Genomic DNA, 24,200 nt, shown 5'->3' with positions numbered 1-24,200 from the left:
GCAGGGAACGAAGGGTGACTTGGGACACACTATGGGTTCAGAGGTGTTTAGAGTTAAACAACAGGAGGGAGTCCCGAGGGAGACAGGGCTTGCCAAAGTAGGGTGTGACAGGAGCGGGGATGGGACCAGAGGAGGGTGGGGAAGGAAGCTAGGAGGGAGAGCCAGCAGGGTGCTTCCAGGGCTCACCCCTCCCCCAGCGTCGCCGGCCGCTATCCCTGCCCGCTGATCCCCTCCCCACCTCAGCCCCGCCTCATTGACAATAGAGGGCTGCTCTGCCTGTGACTTTCAGGCTTTGGCTGACTACCCCTGACCATGCCAGCAGACCTCAGCGGCACCTGGAACCTTCTCAGCAGCGACAACTTCGAGGGCTACATGCTGGCCCTGGGTAGGACCCGAAGGTTGTGCAGCGAAGGGGAAATGGAGGGGAGCAAGGCTCTAGCCTCGGTCGCAGGGTTGAGCGAAGGCAGCTATCCTGAACTGTCCATCTCCTCCTGCCTCCCTTGGGTTATGATGCTCTGGGCTGGTCAGTCCTGCCCTTGTCCCTGGGTTCCCGCGCCCATCTTTAGCCCCTCTGTCTATCTTCTTTCCTCTGTCGCCCTTGTCTTGTCTTCTGGACAGTCATCCCTGCCCCCTCCTGTCTGTCCCTCAATACCCCTCTGTGTTCATCAAGTCTCAGGTGCATCTGTATTCCTGTCTATCCAACTCTAGTGGGGATGGCAGGTCTGGATCTGGGTCTGGCTCGTAGGCAAGGCGTGGGATGGGTTCTGAACCAGGCTGAGAGCAGCTACAAATTCAGGCTCCAGAGAGGGCCTGCTCAGCTGGTAATGGAGACCACTGTGGACTCCTGCAGATGAGTGGGTAGAGTCAGCCTGGGCTGCCCATGCCTGCGGTAAGAGAGGTGAGCCCTGGACCCTGAACTCAGTGACCACCAGTGGGGTGCATGAGCCCACAAGAGGGGGGCTGATCACTATCCCTGCTTACCAAAGAACTCTCGAGATGTTGGTGCCCTGGCAGGCTGAGTCTGTTGGGCTCTGATTTCACAGATTTGGCAGTTATCAGCATTTGTTATTACGTGAGGACCCTTCTGCTTGTTAGTGCTGGTTCTGGGATGTATTTGTTTGGGTTTTTTGTTTGTCTATTTTGAGATAGGATCTCCTTTGTGGGTCAAGCTGGTCCAGACCTCATTATGTAGACAAGGCTGGTCTCTGACTCCAGAAAGTCCCCCTGTCTCAGCCTCCCAAGTATAGGGATTACAGGCCTAAACTACCATACCTTGATATGCTTGCTACTTGACAAACGCTTCCTTTTCCCTTCAAGTAGACCAGATTCCACCACCACCCCAGTAAAAGCGATTTTTTTTTTTGCGGGGGTGGGGGGGGTGTGGAGACAGGGTTTCTTTGTGTGGCTTTGTAGACCAGACAGATAGACTATAAATGTAAGACCCTGTTTTAAAACAAGTTGTCCTCTGACTTACACACCCACACATAAATAAATGTAAAGTATTAAAATCAAAACTAGAATAACAATAACTTTCCAGGTATTGACTTTGCAACTCGTAAGATCGCCAAGCTGCTGAAGCCACAGAAGGTGATTGAACAAAATGGGAATTCATTTACCATCCACACATACAGCAGCCTAAGGAACTATCTCGTTAAATTCAAGGTTGGAGAAGAGTTTGAGGAAGATAACAAAGGCTTGGATAACAGAAAATGCACGGTAAGGGGTGAGGGTGTGGCTAAGTTGTGGGGCTCTCAGCATGCATGAGGCTCAAGTAAAATTTCTAGTTCTGGGGGCTGGAGAGATGGCTCAGTGGTTCAGAGCACTGACTGCTCTTCCAGAGGACCTGAGTTCAATTTCCAGCACCCACATGGCAGCTCACAACTGTCTGTAACTCCATTTCCAGGGGATCTGATACCTTTACATCAACACAAAGTTAAATAAAGTATTTTAAAAAAAAATTTCTAGTTCTGTAGAAAAAGAAAGAAGGGACATAGGATGTAACGGGGGGGGGGTGTCCTTCGGTATATATGTCTCTCTTATTGGTTGATGAATAAAACACTGATTGGCCAGTAGCCAGGCAGGGAGTATACATGGAGCTATCAGAGGAGGAGAATTCTGGGGAGAGGATGCAGGGGAGCCACCAGGGAGATGCCATGTAGCTGCTGAAGGAGTAACAGGTCCAAGTATTCTCCAGTAAGCCAAGACTATTGGAAGTGGTTAGATTAATAGAAATGGGTTAATAATTAAGAGAGAACTAGCCAATAAGAAGCCCGAGTCATCAGCCAAACTGTTTATAATGTATATAAGCCTCATTATGATTATTTGGGGTCAAACAGCCTTAGGAGCAGGCGGGACAGACCCACCGTCTACAGGCTTGGGGCTGGAGAGATGGCCCAGCTGTTAAAAGCATTTACTGCCCTTGTAGAGAACCTGAGATTCAATGCCCACAGCCACCTGCAACGCCAACTCCAGGGACACCTACTTCTGACCTGTGTGAGCACTGACATGTACACAGTGCACATGCATATGTGCAGGCCACACAAACACATAATAAAATAGAAACATTTTTAAGTGTGACAAAGGCTGCTCGTTTCACAAGGTTAACTCGGCATGCATTCTACCTGGCAATATGGAGGGACCTTACCAGTGCAAGGATCGCTTTGTCTCTTCCTTCACACAGAGCTTGGTTACCTGGGAGAATGACAAACTCACTTGTGTACAGAGAGGGGAGAAGAAGAACAGAGGCTGGAGCCATTGGATTGAAGGGGACCAGCTCCACCTGGTACCTACCATTTTATTCTTTAAAAGCCGTATTTTAGGGGGAGGAAAGTTTAAGTCTCTCTACATAGCCTTGGCTGTCCTGGAATTCACTATGTAGACCACACAAGTCTCAAGCTCAGAGAGATCTGTCTGCCACTGCCTCCTGAGTGCTGGGATTAAAGGAATGTGCCACCACTCTAGGCTGAATTCACCATGAATTTTTAAAATATATGTATTAAGGAGCTTGGAGAGAGTTGGGAGCATTGGCTGCTCTTCCAGAGGTCCTGAGTTCAATTCCCAGCCACCACATGGCAGCTCACAGCTGTCTGTGACTACAGCTCCAGGAGTTCTAACAACTTCACACAGATATACATGCAGATAAAACATCTATGCTCATTTAAAATGTGTGTGTGAATGTGTGTATGTGTGAGTGTGAATGTGTGTGTGTGTTTGTGTTTATGTGTGAGTGTATGTGTGAGTGTGTGTGTATGTGTGTGAGTATGTGTGTATGTGTGAGTGTGTATGTGTGAGTGTATGTGTGTATGTGTGAGTGTTTGTGTGTGTATGTGTGAGTGTGAATGTGTGTGTGTGTTTGTGTTTATGTGTGAATGTATGTGAGTGTGTATGTGTGAGTGTGTGTGAGTATGTGTGAGTATGTGTGTGTGAGAGTGTGTGTGTTTGTGTGTATGTGTATTGTGTGTGTGAGTGTTTGTGTATGTATGAGTGGTGTGTATGTGCGAGTGTTTGTATGTGTGTGTGTGAGTATGTGTGTATGTGAGTGTATGTGTGCATGTGTGAGTGTGTGTGTATATGTGTGCATGTGTGTATGAGTTTGTGTGTGAGTGTGTGTGAGTGTTTGTGTATGTGAGTGTGTGTATGTGCGAGTGTTTATATGTGTGTGTATGTGTGAGTGTGTATGTGTGTGAGTGTTTGTGTGAGAGTGTTTGTGTGTGTGTGTTTATGTGTGTGTATGTGTGTGTGTGTCTACTCTGGCTCTGCTTCAAGTTCCATTTAGAAAACAGTTTCAGGGGCAGTATAGCTGAGTTGGTAGAGTGCTTGCTCAGCATGTGTGAAACCCTGAATCTGAGCCCACATCTGTAAGCTCAGAAATTGGGAGGTGGGAGCAGAAGCATCAGAAGTTCAGGGTCATCTTCAACTACACAACACGTTGGAGAGTAGCTTGGACTAGATGAAATAGTATTTCAGGGTGGTGTCTGCTATCGATAAAACTCAGGTGTGTGGTGCCTGTGTCTTGTTCCTGGAGAGGCCGGGGCACGGCTCCCTCGCTGCCTCTTGCTGCTTTGCGGCCTTTCTCCTCAGAAAGGAGGTACTGATTCGTTTCACAACCAGAACTTAGAGTGCAAACCAATCAATAGCTCTAAAACACAAGCTAGAAGGTATAAAGTTCTGCCTTTAGAAAGAATAAAATTGGAAGCCGGGTATTGGTGGCCACCCTGGTCTACAGAGCTAGTTCCAGGACAGGATGCAAAGCAATACTGAGAAACCCTGTCTCAAAAAAAAAAAAAAAAAAAAAAAAAAAAAAAAAGTGTGAAATTGGGGCCGAGTGTGGCACTGAACATCTTTAATTCCAGGGCTTGGGAGGCAGAGACCAGCAGATTTTTATGAGTTTGAGACCAACCTGGTCTACATAATGAGTTCCAGGACAGCCAGTGCAATGTAAAGAGATCTTCTCTCAAAAAAAAAAAGTATAAAACCACTGCAGGAGAGAACGTCGGGATTAAATTGTTGATAGCCATTTCATGTCAGAGTGGGAGAAATACGCGCAGAAAAGACCCGGCATTGATTAGCACCAGGAGGCAAAGTCCCCACACATTGGTATTAGACATGTTGAGAATGTACATCAACTTCTTTTTTCTTTCTTCGTCCCTCCCTTCCTGTCACAGGAAATGTTCTGTGAAGGCCAGGTGTGCAAACAAACATTCCAGAGAGCCTGAACTATGTCCAGCCTCAGAGCCCACTGGAGGCGACTGTTAGTGCTGAATTGCCTTGCAGAAGGAACAGGTGTTGATCTGTCTTGGTTTGAAGAAGGGCCTTGTAATTGGAAGAATGTCACCCACCTGTACTAGAAGTTATTTGGCAGGGAGGGAGGGAGGGAGAGGGAACTGGGATTGATATGTAAAATAAGAAAAAATCATAAAGAAAAAAAAAGTTATTTGGCTGCAGGACAATGTCAGCTTCAATAAATTTTTTCAAGTGATGCTGACTTTTTTCTTTCCAAATTGAACATGATCTCTCTCTCTCTCTCTCTCTCTCTCTATATATATATATATATAATATATCACATATATAATATATATATACACACATATATATATATACATGTGTGTATATATTTATGTACACACACACACATATATATTTGAGACAGGGTCTTGCTGTGTAGACCTGGCTGGCCTGGAATTTACTATATAGACCAGGTTGTCCTTGAACTCATACTGGCCTGCCTTTGCCTCCTGAGTGCTAGGATTAAAGCATATGCCATTAGGCCAGGGCCAACACGACCCATTTTTAAAGGAATGTTTGAAATCTTGCTCTGGCCAGGCATCAGTGGCGCACGCCTTTAATCCCAGCACTCAGGAGGCAGAGGCAGGCAGATCTCTGAGTTTGAGGCCAGTCTGGTCTACAGAGTGAGTTCCAGGACAGCCTCCAAAGCTACACAGAGAAACCCTGTCTCAACCTCCCCCCCCCCCCCAAAATAAGCTTGCTCTGTGTGCAAAGTACACACCAGGGAGCAGGACATAATTCCTGTTCCCAAGGCTAGTGAGAAAGGTTGATGTAATAGCTTCAGAAGATGGACAGGTGGCAGCACTGGAAAGCTGGGTAGTAGACATGGCCTTTATACAGGTGCAAGCAGGAAGCACTTTAGTTGAAACCCGGGGTGGGGTTGGGGGTGAGGAGGTGTACAGGTCATTCTTTGAACTGCCAGCTCCTGAACAATGAAGCATGAAGACTTTTATTAAGTATGAAAGCTCAGCCTTAGCTTAGGTTTGTTCCCAACTAGCTCTTACAATTTAAATTAAGCTGGGCAGTGGTGGTGCATGCCTGTAATCCCAGCACTTGGGAGGCAGATCTCTGTGAGTCTGAGGCCAGCCTGTTGTACAAAGCAAGTTCCAGAACAGCTAGAGCTGTTACACAGAGAAACCCTGTCTCCAAACAAACAAACAAAAACAAACAAACAAACAAAACTTAGGTTAACCCATTTATATTCTACTCTGTGGCTTATTACCTCTCCTAAGTACAATGTGTCCTACTTCCTCTGAGTCTGTCTGGTGAATCCTGCACACTTCAGATTCTTCCCAGAGTTTCTATCCCAGAGTCAGGCCTGTCCTCTCCTGCCTAACTATTGGCCACTCAGCTCTTTATTAATCCAATCAAAAGGTGCCTTCGGCAGGCCAGGTAAAACAGAGGCACATTTTCACAGGGTACCAAAAGACTGGCCCACAACAGGAGCGTTCAAGGGAGTTGTTTGTTTTTGCATCTTTTGCAGCCTTGAATTTGTAGTCCTTCAGCCTCAGCCTCCTGAGTGTTGGGAGTACAGGCAACACTACTTTACATGTGGCTTGCAGGGACTGACACATGCGTCTGGAATGACCCTGGAAGGACCTCGAAGTTAACCCAGCAACAGGGAATATACATGGGTAGGGTGCGAAGAAACTGGAATGACCAGGGAGGTCATCAAAGAAAGACCTTGAATGACTAATTTTCAAAGTCAGAGTTTGGATAGCTAAAGAGATGGCTAAGAGTGTGACTGCTCTTCCACAAGACCCAGGCTTAATTCCCAGCACCCACATGAAGCGCTAACAACTGTCTGTAACCATAGTTCCAGGGGATCCTATACCTTTTTCTGGCCTCTTCTGGCACAATGTATGCATGCGGTATGTAGACATACATGCAGGCAAAATTCCCATATGTATGTATTTGGGGTGAGCAGAATTGTTCAGTGGGTAAAGGGCTCTTTGTTCTGAAGTCTGACAATATAAATCCAATCCCCTTGTGGTGGAAGGAGAGGATAATCACACACACGCACACACGCATGCCGCACCACATACCACCCCAGCCATGGTGGGCTGTAACCGGAACTGTGAGTCAGCTCGAGACTTTATCTTGCTATCCTCAGGGTATTTTGTTGCAGTAATAGAAAGCTAGGGGACCTGCACGATCAGACAGGAGATAGGGTGTTGGTGGGGGAGGCCCTGGAGATGCAGATAAGAAAGTCCTGCAGAAAGCCCCTGTTTGAGAAAGTCTCACTATCAGGCAAGGACTCAAGGCTGGAGGGAAGCAGCCATTTTAGACGTGGAATCCAGGGTGATGCCAGGAGGTGAGGACTGTGGGAATTTGCCAACAGCTGAAGGAGGGGGAAGGGAATTCCCAAAAGGCAGAAGGGAATGTGTTGGGGGATGGAGGCCAGACTGCTGTTGGGGGGCGGGGAGGGGGGAGGCCAAACAGCTGCGTAGAGTCGATGGGGGAGGGCTGCAGGGAGATGTGCCAGGTGGACTAGTCTTCAAGCCTGTGGGATCACCACATAGATGGGTTGAAGTCCCAGCATCAGGAGACTCAACACAACTAACATTCCCTGTCATGGTGGCCAACATAAAGACAGTGTATACACTTAGGCTTTAGGATGATAGTCCATTGATATTTTAACTTCTATTTTTTTCCTAACAGCGTTTCTCTGTGTAACAGCCCTGGCTGTCCTGGAACTCGCTTTGTAGACCAGGCTGGCTTCGAATTCACAGAGATCTTCCTGTCTACGCCTCCCAAGTGCTGGAATTAAAGGAGCGTGACACCACACCCGGCGATATTTTAACATTTTAGTTGGAAATATATAAAAGAAACACTATGTTGGCCACCTTCACAGAAAATGCTAATTGCGCCGAAAGTCTAGAAGCTGGGGTTTCAGCAGAGACTTTTTGTCTTAACAACAAGACGATTTCCCCCTCTTTCTAGGCTGCCTCAATGGGAAACAGCGTCTGAGGCCTCAGCGCCACAGTCTATGCCTGAAAATAGCCGAATGCTTTTAGGAAACAAACCATAGGAACGACTTCCGTGGAGGCAATGATGTGAAAGCCGCACCGGGCCGCGGATGCAATTTCCCTCCCAAGGTTTTCCTGCCCTCCCTGCAGGCTGGCGCCAGCTGTCAGGGCTGACCAGGCTCAGATCGCAAGAGTGGCCACTGCGAGTTTCAACCCGAAGTGTCCACCAGGGGGACTTCGGTGTGCAGGGCTGAGAAGGGCTGCCACGTGTCCGCGTGAGGACTGCGGGAGCCGCGGGCGCTGCAGGGACTCATTCCCCAAAGCGAGGGCTGCGCTGTCTGCTGGCCGTGTGCAAAGCTGCAATGACACGGAGAAAAGGCAGCTTTTATGGAATAAAAAAGGAAGCGTCTCGCCACGCCGCTTCTGCAGGGTATCTGAACCCACCCAGCCTTCCTGGGTCGCAGCCTGGACTCCAAAGGGGCTGGAGAACAATGGGAAATCTGTGGTTTAGGGAGGTGACCTGCAATTCTCCACATGGACACCCGAGGGAGCAGAAGCAGAAGGGGCCTTTGTCCTTGGTTTTAGTTAAATTTTATTTATTTATTCCAGCCCCAGTAGAGATACATAGACTCTATCTAAAAAACAAAACAAAACAAAACAAAAAAACGATAAGTAAAAGCAAGCAAACAAAAACAATAAAAAAATAAACTGCAGCTTATGCACAAACAAAAACAATAAAAAAATCAACTGCAGCTTATGCACACAAGAACACATGCACATCATGCACACACATACATCTGGGGAGAGGTGGGGGGGGTGGAGACAAGGTCTCACTTTGTAGCTCTGGTTGGCCTGGAACTCACTGTAGACCAGGCTGGCCTCAAACTCACAGAGATCCACCTGCCTCTGCCTCCCTAGTGCTAGGATTAAGGATGAGGGCCACCATGCCTAGATTTGTTTTGTTTTGTTTTTTTTTTTTTTTAGACAGGGTTTCTCTGTGTTAACAGCCCTTAGCTGTCCTGAAACCAACTCACAGAGATCTGACTGCCTCTGACTCCCAAGTGCTGGGGTCTCTCTGCTCTGTATTTTTAACTGTGGTAAAAATACATATATCAGGGTCAGGGAGATGGCTGAGCACACAAAGGCACTCACCACTAAGCCTGACAACTTGAGTGTGACATCTGGGATCCACATGTTAGAAGGAAAGAGCTGAGTCCTCTGACCTCCACACCGGCGTTAGGACATGCACACAAACAGTAAATAAATATGCACAAAACACATACACAGGATCAAGTAAAGACTTGAGATCTGATACCAACGAGGAAATGTGCTGTCTCCATGGCAGCAAGCTGGGCTAGCAGGCAAGCATTACAGACAAGAAAAAGGATATAAAAATTGATGGTTTTTAAACCATACCAATGGGCAGCATTAAGAATGTTCATACTGAAGCCGGGCGGTGGGCGGTGGTAGCACACGCCTTTTATCCCAGCATTCCAGCACTCCGGAGGCAGAGGTAGTCCAGCCGGATCTCTGTGAGTCTGAGGCCAGCCTGGTCTACAGAGTGAGTTCCATGACAGCCAGAGCTACACAGTGAGACCTTGTCTCAAAGTAAATAAATAAATGAATCTTCATACTGTCAGGTATGGCGACACATTGTAATCCCCAGCGTTAGGAGGTAAGAAGTACAGGAGTTCTAGGTCTAGAAGAGGATTCAAGGCAGTATAGGCTACCTAAGACCCTGTCTCAAGCGTGCAATGCAAACAAAAGACAAAGCGAGATCTTCCCACTGCACCGTCACCATCATCACCAGAAGAACCCTTTCCCTGTCTCAGGTGGGTGCTCCTTCCCCAGTCACACTCACTGCCCAGTTCTCTACCATGTACTGTCTTTTAAAAATGCCACTGCTCTAGGGACCTTGGAGAAGGGAGATGTTGCAGTATCTGTGTTTCCAGGTGTGGCATCGTGTGACGTGTAAGTCAAAGGGCAAAGCTGGGTGTCTTCTCCAGTCACTTTCCACTTTGGTTTTTTGAGGCAGGGTTTCTCACTGAACCTGGAACTTGCTCGTTTGTCTAGACTGGCCTGTTCCAACACCCCCCTGAACACCCTGTGCTAGGATTACAGTCATAGGAAGGCACAAACCACAACACCGGCTTTTATGTAGGTGCTGGGATCTGAACTCTGAGCCTCATGCTTGCATTGGACATCCCCCAGCCTCAGGGTCTGACTTATGTCACATACTATTAATCTTTAAAGTTCATCCATGCTGGAGAGTGAGTCAGAATGCCCTTCCTTTTTGAGGCTGAATTATTTAAAGATTTTGTTTTTATTAATGTGTATCTCTGTGTGTCAGTGTATGTATATAAGAGGATGTCCTGGAGTTGGAGCTACAGGTGCGTGTACCTGGTGTGGGTGTTTAGACCTGAACTCTGGGGCAGTGATGGCACTCAGCTTTGATCCCAGCACTCAAGAGGCACAGGTAGGCAGATCTCTGAGTTCGAGGCCACTAGTCTACAAAGAGAGTTCCAGGACAGCAGGGCTACAGGTCTCAATAAACAAAACAACAAAAAGCAAAAAAAGAAAGAACGGAATTCTGATCCTTTGCCAGAGCAGTGCACGCTCTCTTATTATTTTTAAAGATTTATCTTTATTACTTTAAATTATATGTACTTGGCGATGCATCAAGTACAGTTGCTGGGAGAGGCAAGAGGCATGGTCCCATTGGAGGTGGAGTTACTAGCAGTGGTCTGCTGCCTGCCTGGGTCCTGAGCATGAGCTGGTGTGTGCTCTGAGCTGCTGGGCCATCTCTCCAGCCCCTAAGGCTGATGATTACTCCTTGTATTGCTAGGCCACATTTTGCTTGCTCTTTCTTCCAAGCTTTCTGACTCAGTGTGTAAATAGTGCTTCTGAGAACACAGGTGTTAAAATTTCACACCTGGAGTCCCAGCCCTTGGTTTCAGGAAGCAGAAAGATGCCACAGTTCAAGGCCAGCCTGGGGTACATAGTGGTTTCAGGCCAGCCTGGTGGGACACTGTAAGATTAAAAAACAAACAAAACAGTGTTTTTAAAAAATCCTCTTTGAATTCCTTCCCCAATCCCTTTGGCTGGGGAGTGGAATTCCTGGGTCATGTGGTGATTCTGTGGAAGAAGGGCCAAAGTGCTCGGAACTGACGTCACTAGTTGACCTCACAAAAGGTGCACAAGGATTAGGCTTCTTCCCATCTTAGCCAGCAGCTGTCAATCTCCATCTTTTGACAGTACCCATCCCTGTGAGTGTACTAAAAAAAAAAAAAAAAAAAAAAAAAAAGGTAAGAGGACCCTTGCCTAGCATGTGTGAAGCTCTGGATTTAATGCCCAGAACTGAAAAACAAAGAAGTCACCTTTATATTTTCTTTCATCATTCAATGTTTACTTTAACTCATCTGTATGGGTTTTTGTCTGCATACCACATGTGTGCCTTCCAGAAAGAGGATGTCAAAGCCCCTGGCACTGGAGTTACAGGTAATTGTGAGCCATCATGTAGGTGCTGGGAATTGAACGTGGGTCCTCTGCAAGAACAGTAAATGCTCTTTATCCCTGAACTGTCTCTTTAGCCCTTGTTTTCTTTCTTGAAGATTTCTTTTTTTAATGTGTCTGTTTGGACATGGGTGGGTAGGTGTGTGTGCATGTGTTCAGGGAGGCCAGAAGTGGGTGTCAGGCTCTCCAGAAGCTGGAGATATAGGCAATTGTAAGCTGCCTGATATGTGTGTTGAGAACCCCACCAAAGACCCTCTGAAACAGCAGTAAGCACTCTTAACTGCTGAGCCATCTCTACAGCCCCCAAAGTTACCGTTTAAGCCAAATCCTTACAGTGTTGTCCAGCTCATCACCACTGTCTACCTCAATGACTTAGTTCTTACATTAAAAATTATTACTTAGGCATGTGGGAGTTGTGGTGCAGCCTTTAAACACAGTACTTGGGAGGCAGAGGCAGGTGCAGGTCTGTGAGCCTGGTCTACATAATGAATTCTAGGCCAGCCAGAGCTACTCTGTGAGACTCTCTCCCCTGTGCCCTCCAACACACAATCTCACACACGCTACACACTACTGAAAAATGTATTTGTATTTCTGTCTATGTATCTGTGTGAGTAGATCCTATGAATGTGTGTGCCTGTAAAAGCCAGAAGAGGATGTCAGATCCCCTGGAGCTGAACTTACAGGCAGCTGTGAGCTACCCAGTGTGATGCTGGAAACTGAACTTAGGCTCTCTGCAAGAACAGCCAGTACTCTTAACCAGTGAGCCATTTCCCCCCAATGTCTGTTACTGTTCTTGAGAAAAGGTTTGCATCTGTAGGTGAGGCCAGCCTGGAAACTCCTATGTTGCCCAAGTTGACCTAGAACTTCTGTAGCCTCCTGCCTCCTCTTAAGTGTTAGGATTACAGATCTGAGCACTATACTGGCCCATAGTTTCTTTTACTTCTTTTTTCCTTCTTCTTTGATTTGTCAAGACAGGGTTTCTTTGCATTGCTCTGGCTGTCCTGGAACTCTCTCTGTATACTAGGCTGGCCTTGAACTCAGAAATTCACCTGCCTCTATTTCCCTCCTGAGTGCTGGAATTAAAGGTGTGCACTACTATGCCTGGGTTTTTAGTTACTTTGTTGTTTTTATTTTTTAGACAAGACTCACTGTGTAGCTATAGTTGGCTTGTTATATAGACCAGGCTGATCTTGAACCCACAGCAGTCCACCTGCCTTTGCCTCCCGAGTGCTGGTATTAAAATCATGTACCACCATGCCTGCCCTACTTATTGTTGTTAATGTATATTTTTACCATATAACCAAACTTACACCATGCCTTCGAACTCTACAGAGTGAGTTCCAGGACAGCCAGGACTCTTATATAAAGAGACCTTGTCTTGGAAAACAAAACAAAACAAAATAAAAAACCCAAACAAACAAAAAACCAACCAACAAACCCTGTAGTTTCTTTTTGCATCTGTCTCTGGAGTGCTGACATGGGCTTGCTTACAGGCATAGGCCAGCACACCAGATTTCAAGAATTTTTCATACCCAATAGGATTCCATGGAGCTCCTGCCAACCCCGACCTGCTATCTTTCTTTATGGATTTGCCTATTCTGGCTCCTCATATAAATGATATCATATAATACACATGAACTTTCTTCCACCAATGATAACATCTTCAAGGTCTGTCTGTGCTATAGTGTGCATCATCCCTTTTCCCCTTTATGTCTGAGTGATATTCCATTTTCCAGCCAGGCCACGGATGACTTGTCCACCATCTGTTGATGGCTGTTTAATGATTCCCACATTTCAGCTGTTGTGAACAGTGCTGTAATGAGCATTCATGTATTAAATTCTGCTTGCATATCTGATTTCAGTTATTTGGGATATCTGCCAAGGAGCTAAATCTCTGGGAAACACAGTAACTCTGTGTCTAACTTGTTGAGGGGCTGTTTGCCTGTTTCCCACAATAATACCATTTACATTTCCCAAAGCAGTTTATAAGCTCTATATTTCCTTCTTAAAATTGTATTTATCATCATCATCATCTGTGTGTGTGTGTAAGATGTGTGTGTAGAGGTCAAAACACAACTCGGTGACATCATGTCTTTCTTTCCACCTTTATGTGGGTTCTGGGGATTGAACTCAGGTTGCTAAGCTTACATGACAAATGCCTCTACCCACTGAGCCATCCTGCTAGCCCCATGGTTCCTATTTTCTACATTAGAGGTATTTCGTGTGTGTGTGTGTGTGTGTGTGTGTGTGTGTGTGTATGTATCAAGTCTACATGCATTCAAATCAAACCCAAGACCTTGAGTATACTAGACATATGTGCACCATTCGGCTATACTTCAGTTTGCAAAGGAGAAAGGAAAAAGAGAGACTTCAATTAGAAACAGAGAGGTGTAGAGATGTAGTTTTTTTCTTTGTTTTGAGACAGGGTTGCTCTGTGGAGCCCTGGCTGTCCTGGAACTTGCCCAGTAGCCCAGTCTGGATTAAAAGTTTACACCACCATGCCCGCTTACTTTCCTTCCTTCTTCTTCTTTTTTATTAGATATTTTCATGGACTGGAGAGATGGCTCAGTGATTAAGAACATTGTCTGCTGTTCTAGAGGACCTAGGTTCAATTTTCAATCCCCACATGGTGACTCACAACCACCTGTAATTCCAGTTCCAGGTCTGATGAGTTCTTCTGGCCTCCTCAGACACCAGGCATGAATGTTGTGCGCAGACAAGCATGCAGGCAAAACACTCATACACATAATAAATATTTTCATTTTCATATGTGTATGTGTCCACAAATTCTCATACACATGTGTGCTAGTGCAAGTGAGACAGCCTCATGTGAGTGAGTACCAATGGAGGTCAAGAGAGAGGGTCAGATCCCCTGAAGCTGTGGTCACAGGACGTGGGGGGTGATGGGAAGGGAATTTGGATCCTCTGCAACAGCAGTAATGAGCTATCTCTCCAGCCTTGGTTTTTGTTTATTTGTTTGTTTGTTTCTGAAGATAAGATCCGGATTAGCATAGGCTGCCCTTGAACTTAAATATAATCAAAGATGACCTTCTTCCTTTGCCTGCTGAGTTCTGGAATTACAGACCTGCACTACCCAGCCTCCTCTGCATGGCCTGAGGATTGTGTGCAAGGCAACGGCTCTGCCAACTCAGCTACATCCCCAGCCTCACAAAGCTGTTCTATCATAATTGCTTAGGTTGAATTCAGTTCTGCATTTATTTGTAGAAGTTCACTATGAGTCATCATTAAGTCCCTAGAATATGAAAGAAGAGCCATAAAAAGAATGATGAATTCAATATATATTATTATAACACTGAAAAGGAAATTTTTTAGGTCACACCAAAAGCAATGGCTTATTGTATGAATAGATACAATGAGTAAATTCTTAAAACTGTTTCATAATTTAAGTAATAAAAGAGTGTGAAACAAAAGGTTTAAATTTGTAGTTAATTTATATACAATATTGACATTGATGAAATGATATAATCACAACACACCATGGTGACAGCAAAGCCAAAGTAGTTGATGCATATATTGATTCAGAATATTACCACTAATCAGAGTATATTCCAGCACTTGTGGGGGAGGAAAAGGATAGTTAGAAATTCAAGGTTATCCTCATCTATATAGTGAGTTCCAGACAGGCCAAGGCTACAAAGTGAAACTCTGTTACAAAGGAAAGAGAGGCCCACTAATAAACACAGTGGTACACACCTGCTATCCCTGAGTTTGAGAGGTGCAGACAGGGGGATCAGAAATTCAAGGTCATCCATGACTAAGTAGGGAGTTTGAGAATGGTCTGGGCAATGTCGGACCTTAACTAACTAAATACTGATTTAAAAAAAATCCCTTGGCTGGGGATACCACTCAATGGCAAAGTGTTTGTCAAGAGTGTGGAGGTCTTGGGGCTAGAACTCAATGGTGAAGTGTTTGCCAAGCATGTGGAGGTCTCAGGTTTGAACCTCAACCCTACACATTATAAAAAAACTTAGTCATTACTTACAAAGTTGCAGGAAAGGGGCCCCACTTGGAGGATAAATGTGCTTGTCATGAAGTCTCACAGCCTGAGTTTGATCCTCAGAAGAAGAGCATAGTCCCTTGACCTCCACACACATGCTGTGGCATGCCCACGCAACATTTTACTCTTTTCCCTAAAATACTTACATTTATTTATTTATATGTGCACTCCCCCCCATCCATGTATGTCTGTGTGAGGCAGTCAAATTTTGGAGTTACACAGTTGTGAGCTGCTGTGTGGGTGCTAGAAAGTGAACCAGGATCCTCTGGAAGAGCAAGCAGTGCTCCAACTGCTGAGCCATCTCTCCAGTCCGATAAAAAACATTTCAAGTTACAGGAAACTTTACCATTTCTGGAAGGAGATAGAGATTTTTCTCACTGCCCTGTGAAGTCCTTATTTGTTGGGGTATGAGAGAGCTGGAAACTGTGACACTAGAGACAGTGGCACTGGGGTATTGTCATCAGTATGTGGGGCCTGCACTCCGGGGCATGAGTCCTGTATAGAGGACACCACGTTGTCTCCAGCATGCTTTACCTTCTTATTTTGTTCTAGCCACATAACTAAAGCCAGATTGACCTTCCGGACAGAACACTCTGACTTTAAATTTTAAGCTTAATATATTAATGGAAGAATTTTGGAGCAAAAGATAGAATTAGCTTCTTTTGGTTATAAAATGAAAAATGTTCCCATTTTCAAGGAATTATAAAAATTAATTCCCAGCATATGCCTTTAATCACAGCATTTGGGAAGAAGAGGCATATGGATCTCTGAGTTTGAAGCCAGCCTGTTCTACAGAGTGAGTTCTGGACAGCCAGGGATACCCAAAGAAACCCTGTCTCGGAAAACAAGAACAAAACAAAACAAAACAAAACAAAATTCCTGTGTTTTGAAATGGGAAAATGTGGCTGTAAAGAAAAAAATTGTTGGGTAGATTTCCTTTGGAGTATTTGCCTGTGTTTGTCTGTTGGAAGCTATGCCTTCCAACCCCTTCCTTTTTTTTTTTTTTTTTTTTTTTACATTTTGTTGTTGTTGTTGTGTGTGTGTGTGTGTGTGTGTCTCAGTCTCCTAGGTATACTGACTTTGGAAACAGATACTGAGAATGATAGACTAGATGCCCCTTCCTTTTCTCGCTGACACTGATACTCTGGTACTCTGTCACACAGGCCCACTTGCCCATAGGAATGGAGGTTCTGGTTGGCCTGTCTTTGCTGAAATTAGCCAACGGGGAAAGCTCCACCCTCGTGGTTGAGGTGAAGAGACTTAATACAGAGCAGATCTGGAAGAGAGCTAAGGAGTGGAGTTTTACAAAGGTTCTGACCTAACCTGTCAAAAACAGACAAGTCTCCTAAGAAGGCTTGTGACAAAAGACAGCCTGGCATAACGCTCCATGTCTATAATCTTAGCACCCGAGAGACCGAAGTATGAGGATCAGGAGTTCAAGACTGGTCTCAGACACAGAGAAAGTTTGAGACCAGGTTGGGCTACATGAGACCCTGTCTAGAAGATGAAAGTTGTTGGGGATGAAGAGCAGGGGAACACAGAGAAACAAGATCAAGGTTGGAGGAGAAATAAAAGGATTTCTTTAAACATTTATTTATTTATTTATGTGTGGACATGTGTGTGCCTTGTGTGTGTGTGTGTGTACCTGAGGAAAACTTTCAGGAGTCTGTTCTTACCTCCTACCTTGTTGAGGCTCGGCCTTTCTTGTTCGTCTGGATGCTAAACTTTATACTGCAGGTTAGCTGGTCCTTGAGCCTTGGTGCATTCCCCTGTGTGTGCACCCCACTTCATGGCAGGAATGCAGAGATGACAGATCAGTGCCACCACACTGGGCTTTTTACATCGCTTCTGAGGATTGGACTCAGATTGTCTGGCTTGCAAGGCTATTGCTTTTATCCACTGAGCCATCTCCCTGGCCCCCAAAAAATGTGACTGGGAAGAATCATATCTTATATGTTAATGAGAATACACATATGCATATTTGTGCACCACATGCATGTTGGCTGCTGGTGAAGGTCAGAAGAAGGCACCAGATCCCCTGGAACTGGAGCCATGGTCAGTTGTGAGCCACCATGTGTGGGTATTGGGAATTGAACCCATGTCCTCTCCAAAGGTAACATGCTCCAAACCACTGAGCCATCTCTTCAGCTTCTCTTTCTAGATTTGTTATCTTCTTGCAGAAAAACGAAGCACCATGCCTGCCTAAGAATGCCGAAGCCTTTTGGGCAATACTACACCATTTCTGGCCATCTTTATAGGCAACACCTGTGATGGAGTCCAAGCCTTGGAGTGTTAACTACTTGAATTCCTCTTGCTAGACATCTTAGTCTGGTTCTTATTGCTGTGAAGAGACATCATGATCATGGCAATTCTTATAAAGAGAAACATTAACTGGGGTGGCTCACGCACCTTTTCAGAGGTTCAGTCCATCATCATCATGACGGGAGCATGGTAGCTTGCAGGCAGATGTGTGCTGGAGCTGAGACAGTTACATCTTGCAGGCAACAAAAAGTTGACTGACACAATGGGTGGTGCCCTGAGCATAGCAAACATGAAAGCCTACCTTCAACAGTGTTTCCTCCAACAAGGCCATAACCACTCTATAAATGCTAACCTCCTAGTAGTGGCAGTCCCCATGAGATTATGGGGGCCAAGGACATTCAAACCAGCACACTTGTCTACAGCTTGATCTCCACAGGACTGTGTGACTATGTCTAAGGATAGACACGTGTGGTTGCTAAACCCAGGAAATAAGCCAGTGCTGGTGAGTCAAGCTCTGATCCATTCTTGTTCTTGGGAGCTACTCATCATTCAGCATCAAGGGCACAGAGGTGAGCTGGTCAGTTAAGTCATACCAGTCATGACCTTGCCTGTGACAGACAGACAAGGGGAAAAAACAGAGAGCTAGAATGCATGCTGGTTAAATGTCAAGAAAGCATTCAGAGAAAGCATGGGCAATATCCAAAGGAAGATTTTTTTTTTCTTTCCTAGGGGAGTGGATCGCTGGCTGGCATATCCCTAATCCTGTGCAAAGGAAAACGATGGTAGGCGGCTTTGCAGGTAAAGGTACTTGCCATCAAGCCTGTTGACCTGAATGGAATCCTGAAACCCACACAGGGGAAGGAAAGAACCAATTTCTGTAAACTGCTGTCTGACGTTGCAAGAATGAAGGCTTCAGTTCAAACACCAGATCCCACCAAAAAATGCCAGGCATGGAGGCATTTGCTTGTAAGCCCACAACCGGAGACAGGAGGATCCCAGGGTTCACTGGCTAGCAGTTAGCCTGACTGGTGCATTCTGGGCCAGCAAGAGACTCTGCTTCAAAGCAGGTGGATGGTGTCCCTGAGATGATGCCCAAGGTTGTCCTCTGGCCTTCACACACACGCACACACGCAGACATAGATGTACACCTATGATGATGATGAACACACACACACATACTTTTGGTAAATGAATGAATGCACAAAAGCGAGGAAACTATGTTGAATCTAAAACCCAAGAGGGAATAAACCACGCAAAGTCCAGGAGAAGAGTCTTCCAGACCAAGGAGACACCAGTGTCAGGCCTCAAGGAATTGAAATACTGCCGGAGACAGAGTGCAGGATTGAAGAGAAGGCAAGAGAGACAGGGAACTATGGACCCGAGAGGCTTAGTTAAGTGGAGGTGGGAATTAGGCAGCTGCCTGTCTCTATAGCAGTTCTAAATGGGATAGTCATCTTGTAGGAAAGAAGATTCATTTGGCTTACCGTTTGGAGGTTCTACTCTGTGATTGACTGGTCCTGCTGTTTTTGGGCCCATGGTAAGGCAGGACATCATGATAAAGAGGTGGTGAGCAAAACTGTGTACTTCATTCTCAGGAAGCGGAGAGGGTAAGGAAGGGACCAGGGACTCATTCAAGGGCACAACTATAATGGTCTAAACACCTCCCACCAAGAGCCTGTGTGGGGACCAAGCCTTTAACATGTAAGTCTTTGGTGGCACCTGTACACCCCCTGCCCACTTACCCACTCTCAAAATATGCAAACCAGACTATAATAAGAATTTAAATAGTTTATTGGAATTCTGGCCTTCCTCCATGTGCTCCTTTGTCGTCAGCATAAAGGAAATAGGCCCAAGTCCCCGTGAGCCCAAAACTTTTTTTTTTTTTTTTTTTTTTGGTGTGTGTTTTTGTTTTTTGAGACATAGTCTCTCTATATAGCCCTGGCTGTTCTGGAACTCACTTTGTAGACTAGACTGGCTGCAAACTTGCAGAGATCTGTCTGCCTCTGCCTCCTAAGTGCTGGGACTAAAGGTGTGAGCCACCACACCTGGCTAGGAATATGGTTTGACATTAAAGAGATGAGACTGTCGTGTGCGGCAGGACACATGAATCACTGGGACCAGATGAGTTAGCTGGTTGGGCAAGTGCTGAAGAGAGTTCAGAAGTACTGGGAGTTTGAACTCAATCTGCACTATACAGAAAGACCAAAGGAAAGGAAGAAAGAAAGAAAGAAATAAAGAGGGTGGGCTGGAGAAAGATGGCTCAGTGGTTAAGAGCATTTGTTGCTTACAGAAGACCTGGGTTCAGTTCCCAGTACCCGTGTGTGACTCATCTGTAACTCCAGTTCCTGGGGAACTGAATGCTTCCTCAGTCACTGTACATCTGTTGTGCACATACACACAGGCAAAACACACACATAAAGGAAATCTAAAAAAAAATATAAAGATTTATTAAGAAAAAGGAAGAAGGGAGGGAGGATGGAAGAGAAAGTGAAAAAAAAAAAAGAGGAAAAGACACAAGAAGCAGAATATTTGATTTATTTGTTGTGAAATGTACAGAATATGTAAATCCATGGAGACAGAAGGCAGAATAGTTATGGGAGGTAAAGGTAGGATGAGGAGGGACATTTAGGGTATTGGAGGGTTCCTTTCTTGGGTGATTAAAGAGCATGATGTTAAGCAACTATAACCATCTTAAAGCCATTGTATACTTTAAATGTGTGGTTTAATCTGGGGTTACAATGGCAATTATGTTGTTTTTAAAAAGACAGTGTAATGAACATCAGTGTGACTAGGGGTCCAGAATGGCTTACACAGAAATCCTTTCCTGAAAAGTAGACTGCCTTCCTGAAAAGCCTGTAGCAGTTTAATTTTACTCACAAATTCTTTGCATATCTAGTAGTCATGTTCCCATTTTTAGCATGTAGCAAACAAATTGTAACTATTTTAGTCACTTGTCGGCCTTTTGGCTAAAATCAAATGTAACTCTTAAACTAGAGTGGAATGTTTAAGATTTTTATTCAGGTAAGAGTAACTATGCATTCTAATCCTTGCACCTGGGAGGCTGAGTCAGGCATGCATCTATGAGTTCGAGGACAGCCAGATTTACATAGCCAGTTCCAGTCCAGTGAGACCCTGTTTCAAACAAATAGAAATAAATAAATGTTACAACTCGGTATTCTGCGATGGTGGTTCAGGCAGGAGGATTTCAAATTTGAGGCAGTCTGGGATACATAGCAAGATCCTGTCTAAAGAACAGTTAAGAACCATATGGCTTTTGTAGGACAGACTACATATACTTTGTGACAAATTCTGGACTTCCATGGTACTGTTACTTTGCTCAAGACTTAACTATTGTAAAGAAGTTTTTGTCTGGCTGAGCTGGCCATACAGAGGGCTTCCTTAAGTAGTTTGTTCAACACCTTTTCTCAATTATTTGAGTCTCTCATTCATATTTTAACAATACTTTCAAGCACAAAGGAGAGCGCCTGTCTAAAAGAATAAGGTAAAAATAAAATTAATGGAAGTTTCTGTCAGTTTTCTTCCATGGGCTTTCCTGGGGGAGGGGAAGAGGGCAACAAGGCAGGCATTTGCCGCATGGTGCGGTGCTAAAGGCTCCCCGCAGAGAGCAAACGTTTTTTTTTTTTTTTTTCCGATCCCTCTCTTCTCCTAGCTTCTGCGGCCAGCGTGCAGCATCCTGGAGGTACGGGCGGCAGGATTCCCACGTCACTAGACAGCAAGAGCCACCTGGGAACACACCAGCACCGCGGCAACCCTGCGGGCCGCCAAGGGCTCCGGGCAGGCGCATCCTCCCCTCAGCTAGCCTACCTGGGCCCCGCCCACTGCGCCCCTCGCCTCCGCGCGGTCTCCATGGTAACGCCCCCGCCCCGCCTCCCTCTCTTCACAGCCAGGCAGCCCCTCTCACCCCTCCCCCAGCCTGGCGCCGCTGGGGGGGAGGGGGTGGGGCAGGGGGCGGGGACAGGATGCAGGCGAAGAGGAAATCGGCGGCGCGGCTCCCGGCGCCTATTGGCCGCCGCGTCCGGGCGGGCAGAAGCCCCGCCTCCCCGGCGAGGGGTCACGTGATCCCTTTCAAAGATGGCCGCCCTGTTGTTTTGATGAATAATACTTGGTGGGGCGAGGGGGTAAGAGTAGGGTTGGAGGGGTAGGAGGATTCACGCTCACAGCGAGAGCTTCGCCCGCCCCGCCCGTCCCCTCCCCCCAGCAGGGTCCTTGCGTGGAGGCGGGGCGAGCCTGGCCTGCTTTCGGAGGGGAGGGGCTTCCCGGTCGGGCGCTGGGCTCTGCCGGGGCTGCCGTGGGGTCGCCGCGCCTCGGGGGCAGCCAGTGTGCAGAGGAGCCGTTCCCGCCGGGGCCAGGGCCCAGGGGTGGGACCCGGAGCGGGGTCTGCGGGAGGGGAGCGCAGCTGCCGCGTCACCGCCACGAAGACACGGCGCGCAGCGGGCACGAGCCGAGCTGGAGACCGCGCCGCCCGCCCTGGGTAACCTGGGAAGAAGCTAGGGGAGTCGGTGGCGCCTGGAGAGGACCCCGTAGCCGCGGCCGTGGCCACAGGAGGCGGCCCGGGGCGCTTGCAGCTGGAGGAGGGCTGGGGCGACCCGAGCGAGCGACGCCAAGGCGACCCGGTGCCTCGTGTTCTCAGTTTTTAACCTCTGACTATGCAATTCTGAAACCTCCCCCATCAGGGGGCCAGGCAGCCCGCTAGACACCTTCCACTCTCCTCTGCTCCCGCCCTGCTCTCAAGAACCGAGGATCTCTTCCCCAACGCCTTTCACCATTAAGAGGAAAGCGATGGAGGAGCTGAGCGCTGACGAGGTGAGGAGGCTGGGGCGTGGGGGCGGGGGGGCACCTTGAAAGGATTACTTGGCAACTCTTTGGCGCTTTGGCCGAGGACGATTTTGTGCTAGTGGTGTCGGGCTTTTGGGACAGGGGAGGCAACGGAGATGGCATTTTCAAGGATAATGAGATTATGTGGAAGTAGTCATTCATCACCATCAGGTTGGTTGTATTGTAAGGAGCCCTTGGTCCTCCACTTCGGGCTACGGTGTCCTCAGTATGTTTACTCAACCACTAAAATCTCCAGGGATAGAGAATGCAAGACCCCGGAGAGGGTCTCTCGTTTTATTCTCCTTTATTCTCTTTCCTTGTTTCTTCATTCGGAACTCCGCTTGCTTTTCTTTTCGTGTCTGAAGACAAGGAGAGCATCTTGAAGGTGTTCAGTCTTTCTAAAAGGGGGCAAGGTTGAGATCATGGTGTATTGTTTGTGTGTGCCTGTGTCTTAGGGGATTTAAAGAACCGTTTTGGATAAAATAATGTTTAATGGTCGTTTTTAAAAGGAAGTGCTGGAAATCCCAGATACATGTGGCCATTTCATTGTATAAGTTGATCAAAGGTACCTTTGTGTTTGAGAGGTAGTTACAGATTCCTTGGTATTTAACAAAGTGTATATCCTTTATAGTTTAAACGATTCCAGTTAAATTGTAATAATTTTGACAGACTAATGACTGCTGGTCTAATATTTTATTTTACTTTATTTTTTATTTTTACTTTTTTTAAGCTCCTCTCCCCCTTAAACTTGGGTTGTGATCTGTCGGGTTGTCAGGAAAGCAGTGGCAGTCAGGGAGGGCACAAGGAATTTCCTGTGACTTGGTTGACTTTTTACAAATCCAGGCCTTCTTTTCAAGACCCCTGCTGGCTTGGCTTCTTCCCCTGCTTCATGTAAACTTCCCCTGCAGTATTATGAAAGTAGTCATCTGTCATCAGCTTGGTTGGAAGAGGTTCTTGGTCTACTCTTTGGCCATGGTCTCTTCACGTTTATTTAGTCACCAAAATTCTCCAGGGATGGAACATGCACATGGGTGGGTGAAGGGTCAGGTAGGAAAAGAAGCAATTTTGTGGATTGCCATACTTTAGCTGTTAAATCATTTTGAAGTCATTTTGTGTCAACTAACTTGGTCTTCCCCAATTACAGCAGGAGTGTCATCTTAAATCAGAAAAGCCCTGAGCACTTTCAGAAACATCATTGCCTTGGAAATTTTTTTTTTTGTAGTTTTTAAGAGTATCCCCCCACCACCATTTTCCTTTAATTCTAAAGAGACACAATCTGTGTTTTTAGTAGTCCTTTACTTCCAGAAAGTCCTTTTTTTCTTATGATCTCTAAATAGTTGTGGTTTAGAGGCCTTTACAGATAGTTTTTACTTTTTTTTTTCAAACCAATAAAGTGTACAGACTGGCCAAAGATACTGTATAATCCAGAAGGTGGATTCATATTTGCTCAGTTCTTGAGATGGTGTAACTCTTTTAGTGACCGTAAAAGAAAAACATATAACCTTTGTGGAAGAAACAGAAGAAATTCTTTTCAAGGTCAACAGAACACTAAACATATAAGAAAAATTAAATTCACCAGTGCAGAATTAGTGTAAATTATTGTCAACAAATTAGTTGGCCTGACCACAAAGGCAGAACAATAACTGGTCATTTTTTTTCTCATTAGAAGCTAAAACAAAATCTTTAAAAAATTTTTTTCTCAAAATTAAGTCTCACTGTGTAGCCCTGGTTGGCCTCCAACTCACAGAGATCTACCTGCCTCTGCTATGAACGCTGGGAATTACATTGTGTACCAATTTGCCTAGCTTTAGTCCAGT

General features: G+C 46.0%; 2 protein-coding genes across 5 annotated transcripts in view; both read left to right on the top strand.

Moving 5' to 3' along the window:
• Positions 1–269: 269 nt before the first annotated feature.
• Positions 270–4,851, top strand: Rbp7 (retinol binding protein 7). The gene is made up of 4 exons (XM_051174003.1): positions 270–385; positions 1,538–1,716; positions 2,681–2,782; positions 4,665–4,851. The coding sequence occupies exons 1-4, from the start codon at positions 313–315 to the stop codon at positions 4,713–4,715; spliced, it is 405 nt and encodes a 134-aa protein (XP_051029960.1). The 5' UTR covers positions 270–312; the 3' UTR covers positions 4,716–4,851.
• A 17,293-nt stretch (positions 4,852–22,144) lies between these two features.
• Positions 22,145–24,200, top strand: part of Ube4b (ubiquitination factor E4B) — a 106,708-nt gene continuing 104,652 nt past the window's right edge. Inside the window, exon 1 of one of the 4 annotated variants that reach the window (XM_051173997.1) lies at positions 22,145–22,371. In XM_051173997.1, the coding sequence (XP_051029954.1) occupies positions 22,348–22,371 (24 nt within the window). In that variant the 5' untranslated portion in view covers positions 22,145–22,347. The remainder of the gene's footprint in view (positions 22,372–24,200) is intronic. The other 3 variants (XM_051173996.1, XM_051173999.1, XM_051173998.1) reach the window with 3 other exon arrangements.

The sequence above is a fragment of the Phodopus roborovskii genome, unplaced genomic scaffold, assembly GCF_943737965.1.
Source record: "Phodopus roborovskii unplaced genomic scaffold, PHOROB, whole genome shotgun sequence".
Taxonomy (NCBI): domain Eukaryota; kingdom Metazoa; phylum Chordata; class Mammalia; order Rodentia; family Cricetidae; genus Phodopus; species Phodopus roborovskii.
Note: the sequence above shows the minus strand (reverse complement) of the source record. Positions and strands in the feature narration are given on the sequence as shown.